Source organism: Pelophylax lessonae (assembly GCF_965119305.1).
Source record: "Pelophylax lessonae genome assembly, chromosome: 4".
NCBI lineage: Eukaryota > Metazoa > Chordata > Amphibia > Anura > Ranidae > Pelophylax > Pelophylax lessonae.
This window is the reverse complement of record NC_138771.1, coordinates 197,557,959-197,571,212: the sequence shown is the minus strand read 5'-3', so window position 1 is coordinate 197,571,212 and position 13,254 is coordinate 197,557,959. Positions and strand designations below refer to the sequence as shown.

The window sequence follows — 13,254 nt, the reverse complement described above, 5'->3', positions numbered from 1 at the left end:
GTAAATAGATAGGAAAGTGTATCATATTTACTTGTTTTACATTTTTTTTTCATTTCTTCTGTTACTTCCTGGCGTCCAGGCCAAGGCAAGTTATGTCATACATCCCAGAAGTCTTCAGGAGGGGAGGAGCTAAGCACACTCTCCTGTCTGCATGCCGGAGCTAACGGCAGATGAATTACAGGAAGTAAATGCTAGATGAATGATCTGCCCTTACTCAAGATGGCCACGGCCAGAAATGCAGGGAGGTTGTTCAAAATGATTACTCAGCAAAATAAAGCATGGAGACATGGATGGGTGGGGAAGTTTGCTTTGAATGTTATAAATTAATTAAATAGCGTCAGATGCAGTGTAGTTCCGCTTTAAGACCATTCTGTATGTGGAAACATCAATTGCTTCATAAACTTTTTATTAACTGATAAATGACAGTGATGGTTAGATATATCAAAAAATAATATCATATTAATAGATGGATAGAAAATATTATTCTCATATATAGAGAGCTAAAGATATAATGTACCTGATTTCATCATAACCCATTTTATTCTTTGGTCAGATTTGCTAATATTTATGATCTGCCCATTGATATTGTAAGCTGTTCTAAAGGACTGCAAACAATGTTTCAAGTGCACTATTAGGATTACATATCAAAGTTATGTGAAATTAACCACTTAAGGACTGCCCGCCGCTGTTATACTGCGGCAGGCAGCCCCTCCTGCGCAAAGCGACGTAGGTATACGTCGGTCGTGCGCCTGCAGCTAGGGGGCGAGCGTGTGCTGCTGCCGACGCGCTTCCGCTCCCACTCGGCAGCGGGGACTCCGATGCATGGGGCAGGGGGCTCCGATTGCCTCCTGACACCCGCGATCGTTCCCCGCTGAGAGAGAAGGACGGGCAGCTGTTGTAAACACAGCTGACTGTTCTTCTCTCTGCAATGATCACAGAGCCCCTGTGATCCTTCTATGTAGGATTACAGGTCATTATCACAGTAACAGTGCATATTTTAGCACTGATCACTGTAGTAATGTCACTGGTCCCCCCCCCCAAAAGTGTACAAAATGTCAGTTAGGAGTCTGATCTGTACGCCGCAGTCCCGCTAAAAAACGCAGATCGCTACCATTACTAGTAAAAAAAAAACAATAAAAAATGACATAAATTTTTCCCATAGTTTGTAGACGCGATAACTTTTGCGCAAACCAATCAAAATACGCTTATTGCTATTTTTTTACCAAAAAATATGTAGCAGAAAACAAATTGGCCTAAAATGTTAAAAAATCTAGATATATATATATATTTTTTTTTTTTTGGGAATGTTATATAGCAGAATGTGAAAAATATTGTTTTTTTCAGAATTGTCGCTCTTTTTTTGTTTATAGAGCAAAAAATAAAAATCGCAGAGGTGATCAAATACCACCAAATGAAAGCTCTATTTGTGGGGAAAAAAAGGCCATCAATTATTTTTTATTTAGGTACGGCGTCACACGACCGCGCAATTGTTGGTTAAAGTAAACGCAATGCCGAATAGCGGGCAAATCCTTCCGGTCCAGAAGTGGTTAATTTGCCGCCCATTTCAGGTTTACCTTGTCTTCAATTCCTCCATTTTGTTGATCTACAAGAGTAAAATTCTTTGCCAGGTTACTAAAGGTTTATTTTCCTGTGCCCCCTCTAATACCAATTCCCCTCCCATAACCAATTAGTGTTGTGATCTTTAATTGTGAAGTGACCCAGTAAAATGCTGGTATAAAATATAAACATCTAACTATTAAGAGTGAAAAGAGGTTGGAAGTTTATGCACAAGAGATCAAAAAGCATACCATACATTCAAATGGAAATCCTAATTGCAAAGGACAGTCCCCATTTTGAAAAAAAATGTCACTGGATATATCCCTGATCCTGTAAACTGATCAATTTACCAAAGTGGCTTTTTAATGTGGCATGCACAAATATGCATAATCCAATTTGCAATGTTTCTGCAAATACTGAGGGTGCTTCTATGTTTTTTAACTGTTAGCCAAAATATTACTTTGTGCTCACCACTACAGCAGCAAGTTACCCCTAGAAATATAATATTTCAAATGTTTTAAGCTGTGAAAGCAAAATGAATATATTGTCAATACTGTTAGGGTAGTGATGTTTACTAACGTTTGAACATCAGTTTTCCTCGATGACATATCAGGCATTTTTTTTTGTGCTTATTGGCGTATATCCACATGTATTTGCATGTATGCTCATATACAATAAAATAATTCTAACTTCCTCAAATTAACATTTACATAAACATTAACACAAGCAACAAATGCAGAAATGCGTGTTGCTGATCGCGCCTGTGTGTCCAGGTAGATTGAAAACAATGGGCTGCGTTTAGTGAACAAAAAACATCTGTATGCCTGAAAACGCTCAGTATTTTGGCAGCGTGTGCAAGAGGCCTTATACAGATTTGAGAAAATGCCATTAACCTTTTCCTGCTGATGTGACACATACACTATATTATCAAAAGTATTGGGACACCTGCCTTTACATGACATGAACTTTAATGACATTGCAGTCTTAGTCCGTAGGGTTCAATATTTAGTTGGTCCACCGTTTACAGCTATAACAGCTTCAACTCTTCTGGGAAGGCTGTCCACAAGGTTTAGGAGTGTGTCTATGGGAATGTTTGACCATTCTTCCAGAAGCACATTTGTGAAGTCAGGCACTGATGTGGACGAGAAGTCCTGGCTCGCAATCTCCACTCTAATTCATCCCAAAGGTGTTCTATTGGGTTGAGGTCAGGACTCTGTGCAGGCCAATAAAGTTCCCCCACCCCAAGCGTGCTTATGCATGTCTTTATAGACCTTGTTTTTGCATGGGTGTGCAGTCATGTTGGAACAGGAAGGGGCCATCCACAAACTGTTCCCACAAATATGGAAGCATGAAATTGTCCAAAATGTCTTGGTATGCTGGTGCCTTAAGAGTTCCCTTCACTGGAACTAAGGGGCCAAGCCCAATCCCTGAAAAACAACCCCACACCATTATCCTCCCTCCACCAAATGATTTACACCAGTGCACAAAGCAAGGTCAATAAATACATGGATGAGCGAGTTTGGGGTGGAGGAACTTGACTGGCCTGCACATAGTCCTGACCTCAACCAGATAGAACACCTATGGATGAATTAGAGCGGAGACTGCGAGCCAGGCCTTCTCATCCAACATAAGTGCTTGACCTCACAAATGTGCTTCTGGAAAAATGGTCAAACATTCCCATAGACACACTTTTAAACCTTGTGGACAGCCTTCCCAGAAGAGTTGAAGCTGATATAGCTGCAAAGGGTGGGCCAACTCAATATTAAACCCTACGGACTAAGACTGGGATGCCATTAAAATGTGTGTGCGTGTAAAGGCAGGTGTCCCAATACTTTTGGTAATATAGTGTATATGCAGCCTCTCGGCTGGTGGGCCTAAAAGGTGAGAGGCCGAGAAAAAAACACAGCCCAATGTAAACACAGGAGAACCATTAGTTTATCTCTTTAAAGGAAGCAACTGTTTAGTGAAATATATTCTCTTAGAATTCTAAACTATAATGTTGTCAGTGTATTTCTACATCTGAAAAACTTAATAAGCTTAGTAATGTGCACAATTTAGTGTAAGTACATTTTAACAAACATTTTTTTTCTCCCATACATTAGATAGTCTTTAATTTTAACATTGCTTGCTGTCACTGATTTTCCTATAGCATGTGACTGTGACCCAGATGGAACTCATGGTGGGGGAATATGTGAGGGTCACACAAATCGCAGACTGGGAATCATCGCGGGGACATGCTTATGCAAACAAAATGTAGAAGGAAAACGCTGTGATCAGTGTAAACCAGGTTACTTTGGACTGAGTGCTACCAATTTTTTGGGTTGTCAATGTAAGTAGATATCTTTGAAAAACGGCTTTCAATTGAAAAATTGTTGGAATTGTGCTTTTTTTGTAAATAAACTTAAAAAGATGTCCTGGGAGTTCCTGGCTTCTAATTGACAGTCCCATATTTACTCCAATGAAATGTTCCACATCTCTTATAAATACTCTGAGCCAAACAAAAGAATTAATCTATGGTACTTTTTGGTACAAAAATAATAACTATTTGAAATAATAAAATCTAAGCGTTTTTTCGTACAAGGATTCTTTCTTTTTAAAAAGTCAACAAAAAAAAGCTATGTACTTAAAAAAAATCTTGCATTTTAATATTTTAAGTAGCTGTTGTTCCCATTGATTCCCTTTTCCCTGTTGGAATCCTGGCTCTTAGAAAAAATTGGTACCTTTGGTTGGTGACTCCAAGCCTTGTTTTTGTATGTAAACTGATTCTTCCAACTATTTTAGTCACAAGAAGAAAATGTATCCACTGGCAAATACTTTTTTACATGGCCACATATAAAATAAACTGTATTTCATTTGCTTATTCCACACTAAGAAAAGCTAATTTCTAATGGCACTTTTCCACTACAAGTACCGGCTCGGCTCTATTTGGCCCTGCTTGGCCCGGTTTGCTTTTCCACTGCTGGTACCGCATGGTACGGTGTTGGAACGGTTCGGTACGGTACGGTATGGTTTGCTTTTCCACTAAAGTAGTACTAAAGTTAAGTGGGTGGGATAACAACAGGGTGGGTGGGATTCTCTGACCAATCAGTGGCTAGTAGTGACTGCATGCAAAGGATTGTGGGATATGGTGCCGGGTATGGTACCTCTTGGAACCACAATCAAGGTGGTACTGTTTTTGAGAGCCGTACCATTCGGTTCCATGCAGTGGAAAAGCGCCGCAGTACCGTACCATACCGAACCGTTCCTACACCATACCATGCGGTACCAGCAGTGGAAAAGCACAAAAGCGAGCCGAACCGTTCGGTTCCATGCAGTAGAAAAGCGCCATAAAAGACTGTGCCTTGCCCAGTAATGCCCTTTTGAATATACTTAAAGAGGAGCTCCCGGCCACCCCTAAAAAATTAGAAGTCAATAGTTGCAAATACTGTAGCTGCTGACTTTTAATGTAAGGACATTCACCTGTCCAGGGATTCAGCGATGTTCTCACCCGATCCAATTCTTTATTCGGCTTTGGGTGCAGGCGCCGGCATCTCTAGTAAAGGAAACAGGATGTGAAGCCTTGTTGCTTCATAGCCGGTTTCCTACTGCACATGTGCAAGCCATGCTGAGCCTTGTGAATATGTCCCAGAAGACTGCAGGGGGAAGGAGGGGGGTCGAACTGTCAAAACCAGGTTTCTGCTCCCCCGAAAAAGTGACAAATGTGGCAGTGGAGGGGGGGGGGATCCAAACATCCCCTTTTGGGTGAAGGTCTGCTTTACCACCTGCTGACCGCTCAGGTACAGGCACAGCAACATACATGTACATTGCCACCCTTCTTCCCAGTTTGGGCTGTGCATATGTGCGCCCCCTGTCAACCCGTGCTGTGATTTTCAAAAACAAAGAACTCTGTGTACAGTGAACAGTGATCTGGCTGTTTCATCTCCCTTGAAGCAGGGAAAAAAAACAGCCAGATCAGTATGTAGAAGCAGCACACATTACACACATTACACTTGTTAGGCACACAGTGTACCCCTTGATTGCCCCTATGTTAACACCTTTCCAACCAGTGTCATTTGTATAGTGTCAGTGTACAGTATTATCACTGACTACTGTATTAGTGTAACCGGCAACGTTGGTGTCAGTGACCCTCCCAATCAGTGTCTATAAGCGCCAGATTTCCCACTACCCTATCATAGTCCCACTATAAGTTGCTGATCATCGCCATTACAGTATAGCGTCTATAGCTGTGTAAATTATAGTATATATACTATAGTTTGTAGATACTATAATTTTCACACAAACCAATTAATATAAAATTCGTGGACATGTAGCAGAATACATATATGATTTACATTTTTTTTTTTTTTTTTTATTGGATATGTTTTATAACAGAAAGTAGAAAATATTTGGGGGGGGGGGGTTCAAAATGTTCAGTCTTTTTTTGTTTATATCACAAAAAATAAAAAACCCAGTGATGGTCAATTAAATTGAATTGAATTTGCTTTTATAGACTGTGGTTGCAATCAATTTGGATCCCTACCATCCTCAATCTGTGATGCTATTACTGGACAGTGCCAATGTCAGGATTTTGCCACAGGCCAATACTGTGATGAGTGCATGGTGAGTATATACTATATTTTGTTTAATTTACCACAATGTATAAGTACATACAGTATATAGGCATAACAGGGGCCCCAATGCAGAAATTAGCAAGAGACCCATTTATATGTCTAACAGCATTATGCTCAGTACATGCTCAACACTAGATCATGAAATGGTATATAATGTACTCTTTTCTATGAAATGTGCAACATCATAATCCTGCTGCTAGACACCCAAAGTGACTAATAGGGTAGAAAGAAAAATAGTAAGAATATAAAAGTGTAGCGCAAAAACAGCCAATCACAGTTCATTAATAACAAAATGCAAAAGTCAATGTTTCCAGTTTGGTGAACCACAGAGCCCAGACAGTAGCAGCAGAGAGCATCCACATGTATAAAGCAGATCCAAAAATCAAATAATTGCGTGACAATCCCTCCACCTTCAAGATAAATGCTTGCTCACCTTATTAAAAGGACCCCTGAATGTGGCTGAGAAGCAAGTCCGGATCTCCAAGCAATTTCCCAGGGGCATATAAATAAATAAAAACGACCCAAGTGCTCTCTGTTACACACGTCTCAAGGCTTTATTGAAGTAAAAGAAAACCTACTCACATTTAAAATGATCGGTAAAGGCACATAAAATATAGACGGCGTACAATGTACTCTAAATCTGCAGGGTGGCAGCGGGTGACGTCATCCAACGTAACTCCTCCCCGTACGTGTTGCGTCCAAAAGAAGAAAAACGTTAAAAATTGAAGCACTGCTTTATTCTGATGGTAAACACAACTGATAAATAAAATAATGTGTTGGCTTACTTTGAGTTAGGTTTGATGAGGTGCATACCACCTCCTGGACTTATCTATTTTATTTACATTGGACAGAATACACTTCAGGGCTTTGAGATTCTGTGTTTTCAAACAGAGCTGTGGTGCCCAAACCTTCCTTTTGCTACCCATTCACAGAAGTCTTTCTATTTTGTGAATGAGTTCACATAATCCAAAGTGCTCTGTAATTGGGAAGGATAAGGGGAGGTGTGGGCATAGCAGCTGCATGCGATTTTGCAGCTGGAGGAGCTGAAACCAGAAGGTCCAGTGTAGGAGTTCCAAAACTATAGCGAAAGCTATCCTTCTGAAGCATCATAAAACTGTCAGATGTAAAGAGATAAGTCCACGAAGTAGCCTTATTGAACTCATTATTGGACTCATTGGACTTAACTTATAGTATGCCTGCACATTTTTCAATGTGGCTGAAATCCTGGTGTTCAGCTTTAAAGTAGAACTAAAGTCATAGTGTAATAAAAGGTTATAACCCCCGTAAGCTTTTTTTTTTTTTTGCCATCTGTGTCCCATAGAGGAGATTTCCCTTCACTTTCTGTCCCATACCTGAAACAGAAAGTAAGAATAAATCCCTTCAAAGTAAAGGAATTATGGTGTGTCACCAGGGTCACCAGAACTAATGTTTCTAATGAAATATTTCCCCTCTTTTACTGTTCTGGTGTCAACCCAAAATTTGAGATTTACTTTTAATTCCACTTTTGATGATAACACTAAACAGGAAAAATAAAGAGGGTAAATCTCCCTAAAATAAAACTCGCACAGTTAATCAAATACCACCAAAAGAGAGCTATATTTGTGGGAAAAAAGGACATCAATTTTATTTGGGTACAGTGTCGCACGACCACACAATTGTCCATTAAAGTAACGCAGTGCCGAATCGCAAAAAATGGCCTGGTCATTAAGGTGGAAAATCTTCTGGTCCAGAAGTTCTTAAAGGGGACACAGACAGCAATAAAAACTGACAGGGATTCTAAACCCTCTCCACTCTATCCAAAATGTAAAAAAAAATGATTTTGCCTTTAGTTACACTTCAATCTCGAATGAGAGCATATGCGTATGGCAATTGGTCTCATTCAGATCACTGACCATGTTTGGAATTAAAAGCTCTTCTTTTTGCTGGCTGTAACTCCACTCCATTCATAAGCTGAAATTATGGGCATTTATTTTGGGAGAGTTACAGCCAGCACTGAGCCCCACTCCCTCCTTAAGATGACTTTTTATTTACAAGCGGGACCCCCAATTACCATTACCTTGTCCCCAGGCATAGTACATCTGGCAATAATGGTAGTCCTAAGCCCTTGAATGTCTTTTCAAAGGTTCATTTCAAACGTAGGAAGGACTAGAATACCCAACAGCAGCACAATGGTTTCGCCGCTAGCAGTCCAAACCATTACAACAGGGGTTCCTGTGTTTTCTCTGTACCAGGTAATGACTGCAGCCATGGTCCAGTGGAGGTTCAGGTTTTACTCCATTTTCCCCAGCAATTTCTTCTTAAAGCAATAGAATTAGCCTGGGGAAGGTCAATCTTAAATAATAAGTAGCACATGACGACCCAGAGTGCCAAGGCCCTCAGGACTAGGCAGCACTCCAGCACTGCAGACCCAGGTAGCAACTTTTAGGCTAAGACTTTTCTGAAGGTTGCCCAGGGGTTTTGTTGAAGCTTGACCAACTCACTGCCAACAAGCTCATCAGTGACTGGCTAACCATGATGTATCCATGCTGTATCACCTCTCAATAGAGTCTGGCAGATAAAGTATCACAGAAAGGTACTGAGCACTCCCTACTGGCAAAATCTGTGCATTACAACTGAAAAAAAGGTGCAGGATTCAGGGGGTATCAGGGAATACATCCCTACACTTGTAATCAGTTGTGGTCTGCACATGTTTCTTTCTACACTGTTCAGTGCACATTAGCTGAGTATAACCAGAGTGATCTTCACGTTGTCATGGCCTAGTGATGACAGCTTTAAAGGCATAAAGTAAGGCATAGGAGTTTACATTTGCAAAGTTACTTGTTTTTCATGAATAATGTGGTTATTTGTGCTTTAAAGTTCAAGTGTTTTTTTTTAAAGTTACTCTTATAACATTTGAATAAAATAAGCAAAATGATTTTATGACGTTTTAAGTCCACTACAGAATCAATATTTAGTAGGGCAGAAGGGGGCAACCAGAAGTGGTGTATTATTATTCTGCTTCACTGAAAAAGCCAAACTATATTCAAGAGTTTACTTACCTAGGTGTTAGTCCATCCTTGCTGAGGCAATAACGACTTATTGAAGGGCTGAAATATTTTTCCTGGACAAAAATGCAGCTCCAGGTCCCTCCAATGGTGGTCATATTGTCTCTACTAAAGGGAATGATCCAATCTGAATTCTGATCTGCTCTGGGTGGAAACAGTGATCATGGGATCAAATACAGTGCCTATGGTTTTTTTTTAAATGATTTTAGGTTTACATTTTAGCATAGGTTTACTGTATAGGAGCTATTATTGGGCCTCCTTACCACCACATAAGGGTTGCTTATTGTAATTTCTACAGACTGCTAGCTACACAACAGTGTACATACAGTATATTAATAATGTCACAAAGCTGTGTGTCTTATAAGTAAATAAAACTGTTCTCTGCAAATATTGTATAGTCATTTATCTAATTTATGCATAAAGGGGCTTGTTTCTGAAGTTCCAGCCTGTTTAAAAAAAAAATTATATATAAAGTCATCAGCTACAAATACTGTTGCTGCTGACTTTTAGTATCAGGACACTTACCTGTCCAGGTATTCCGCAATGCCAACACCCATAGCCGCACTGTCCATCTGCTCTGGGTGCAGGTGCATCCCGAGACGTGCCATGCTTTCTGATTGGCCCCACAGAAGGCAGCAGTGGGGAGGGAGGAGGGACCGGAAATTTCGTAGATCGCCGCATCCCATCCCCAAAAAGTGCCAAATGTGGCAGTGGAGGGGGGCAGTGGGGGGGGGGGGGAGGGTGCAAACAAGCGGAGTTCCACCCAGCATACAGTATGTTCAGCAAAACCTTTCTTCTAGTTTTGGGGTTTAGACTAGTGATCTACAGATATCGTTTTTTCATTGCTGATACTGATACCGATATTTTGGTCATCGCGTATCGGTATCAGCCAATATGGGCCGATATTTTCGTACATTTAAAAACATTTTTTTTTTTCTTTGACATGTACTCTTGTGGAGGGATCTGGGGGTCTAAAAGACCCCAAACCCCTCCTCTGCACTTAAAATCATGCCAAGTTTTGCTGTTTTGAATGCTGTCATTTTTTTTAATCTGGCGCCAGTACTCGGACGTGATGTCATGACATCACTTCCCTATTTTTGCATGGAGACCCGATCAGAGCCGAATGCGGCTTTGAGTGGGTCTTCGGCGGCCGCGCAGGCTGGTTGCCCGGGTCTCCCGGTGGGATGGGAGACCCGGGCGAGCCACGGAAGGCGGCAGGAGGGGGGGGGGACATCCCCTTCTGCTCCTTGTAATGACAACCGAGCAGCTTCTCAGCCACATCGGTTGTCAAGACAGCTGACCATCGGCTATGGACGCCAGTACCGGGCGGATGCCTCTAGCTGCAGGCATCACTCTGGTACAAGCACTTTCCCGAAATATCATCAATATCGGTCACCTTGGTGGCCGATTCCGATATATCGGGGAAAGTGCAGATCGGCCCTCGATATATCGGCTTTGCCGATAATCGGTCGATCACTAGTTTAGACCCCTGTTAAGTTTTACTTCTCTTGTGGGCTCCGTTATAAAAATTTCCTTATTGTCACATTGATAATGATTTTACCAGACAGGAATTAAACAGCAACACAGACAAAAATAAAAAGCCTATTTGAGGACTCTCACACAGAGAGCTGCTGGAGAGGTAAACTGCGGTTTCTTTCGCATCACATAGCTCCCCCTTTTTTTTTCTCACTGAACTTTATTTGAAGTCTACAATAGTACACATCATTCATGTCACTGTACAGTAGTGCGATGTGCTGCGCTGCTGTAGTGCCAGTGGCGGAGCCAGAGGGCTAGCTGGGGTGGCAATTGCCACCCCAGATGAAATCCTTGCCACCCCAGTGGCCACCCCGCTCACCAGTGGCGTCGGCAGGGGGGGTTTGGCTGGGAACTCGGGGCTACATATCAGCACTTTAGCATTAAAGACAGAGATAAGTGGGTGATTCGGCGGGGGGCAGCTGCAAGAGAGTGATTGCAGCTGTCAAATTTAGGCATTGATGTCAGGTGTGGGCGGGGCCGTATGCGGGGGGGCCGGGTCTCCGCCCCCTTGCTCCGTGGAGAAACAGAAGCTGGCTGGGAAGGAAGGTGGCAGGGGGCGGGACCAATTGTAGCTGCTGTATGGGCAGTGGCACACAGAGCTTTCCATCCTCCCCCAGCATTCAGAGCCAGGAGGATTTTCATTTCATCCTCCGCACCTGAAATTGGCTCCACCCACCCAGTTCTGGAGCCGGCTGAGAGTCTCCAATGAATGAACATTCTGAGTGCTTCTGCTGCTATTTGTTCCCTCCCCCTTGCCCAGCGCGCCTCTTTTGATTTCATCACAGCAGATGCTGGGAGGGGGAGGAGTGGAGCCTGCACTGGAGGTGGAGGATGAAGTTCAGCCTAGCAGAAGGTAAGCTGCCTCTGTGCTGAATGTAGTAGTGATGTCGGTGACTTGTCTTAGTGGGCAGGAAGAGGAGGGGGAGGAGGGGGGCCTCTCTGTAGCAGACTCCACTGATGCTGTTAAGATCGTTTTTTTGTTTTGTGTGTCTGCTCTAATTCTGAAGAGAAGAGGTTTTCTAAGATCTCCCCAAATCTCTATTACACCTCCCTAGAGTACCCACTACCTGCTAACCAGTCCAGTACACAGGCACATTCTCCTCTCCTGTATGACCGCCTCATGTGTCTGGGGCACTACAAATCCAAGCATGCCAGGTGAGGGGAGGCAGCAGCAATATGACAGATCGGGCTGATTGTTAGATGAAAAGTGCTGGTGTATAGTATTTGTGAGTGATGGAGCGAAGGATAGAGGGATGGGGTGATGGAGAAAGGGATGGGATGAAGGAGACAGAATAATATACGGATGAAAGTAATGGAGAATAGAAAGGGTGAAGGGAAATGGGGCACAAGGATTATTGGATGGATGGTATGGTAGAGGGATGGAGTAAGAGCTAAAAGGATGTTGTGATGGAGTTATGGAGGGAGGGATAGAGTAACAGAGGGATGAGAGTGATGGAGGGTGAAGAGGTTGGAGGGACCTACAACAGAGGGATGGTAGGATGGACAATTGGATAGACTGATGGAGACAGGTGATGGAGGGATGCAGACAGGAGGTGATGGAGACAGAAGATGCTGGAGACAGGAGGTGATGTAGGCATGCTAAGTTTGGAGCTCCTGATGTTAAGGGGGGACTCCTGATGTGAAGTAGGGTTGCTTCCTGATAAATTTATTTTAGTTTCCATGATATAAAATAATGGATGTGGGGGCCTTTTGGTGGGCTTGTTTTTTTTTTTTTTTTTGGGGGGGGGGGGGGCAGCATCAAATTCTTGGACCCAGGTAGCATAATATCTTGGGCCAGCCCTGCACCCACCTCCCTGCAATCAGAGAGAGAAACTGACTGAAGCTGGATGGGGCAGGAAGGATTCAGCCGCAGGATGGATGGATGGTGTCAGCGCCGGTTCCTGGACTTGGTAAGTGTTACTGGCTCTTCCCCCCTCTCTCACTACTACCCCCCCCCCACTACCACCCCCTCTCTCTCACTACTACCCCCCCCCCTCTCACCACCACCCCCTCCCCCCTCTCTCTCACTACCCCCCTCCTCTCACCACCAGGAATGCATACACATATATATAAACTCACAGTCTATAGCATAATCTGCCCACATAAGTCTCTCATATGAACAAAACTTGTCATTAAAATATCATAAAATGAATTATAAAATAAATAAAATCCACCAAAACAGCAGAATTAGCTTAAAAGTCCTTAACTGCTAAAGAGTCCTGGGATGATGACTAAACGTGCAGATGTAGTGATGGATCACCAATGCATGCCACCACCATGCTCAGAGGGGGAGTAAAAGTGCAAACTCCACAACACTACTGGCTTAGCCACTCTCGTGACCAAGCAAACGAGCCAAAAAACAATCACATCCACCTGGACAGATCCTGGGTAGCCAAAATGATGGGTGATGTCACAGTGCTCCAAATCATGTGGAAGAAAAAAGAGCTCCACTAGTGTGATAACATCTAAACAACTTTATTCAAATCCACATTTAATAATATTGCACT

The 13,254-nt window shown here is 42.6% G+C and overlaps 1 protein-coding gene across 1 annotated transcript in view; it reads left to right on the top strand.

Annotated features, from left to right (window-relative positions):
* LAMB4 (laminin subunit beta 4) overlaps positions 1-13,254 on the top strand; it is a gene marked incomplete at both ends in the record, with an annotated part of 184,994 nt that overhangs the window by 39,653 nt on the left and 132,087 nt on the right. Inside the window, 2 exons of the mRNA XM_082256455.1 lie at positions 3,707-3,886; positions 6,047-6,156. Of these exons, the coding sequence (XP_082112581.1) occupies positions 3,707-3,886; positions 6,047-6,156 (290 nt within the window). The remainder of the gene's footprint in view (positions 1-3,706; positions 3,887-6,046; positions 6,157-13,254) is intronic.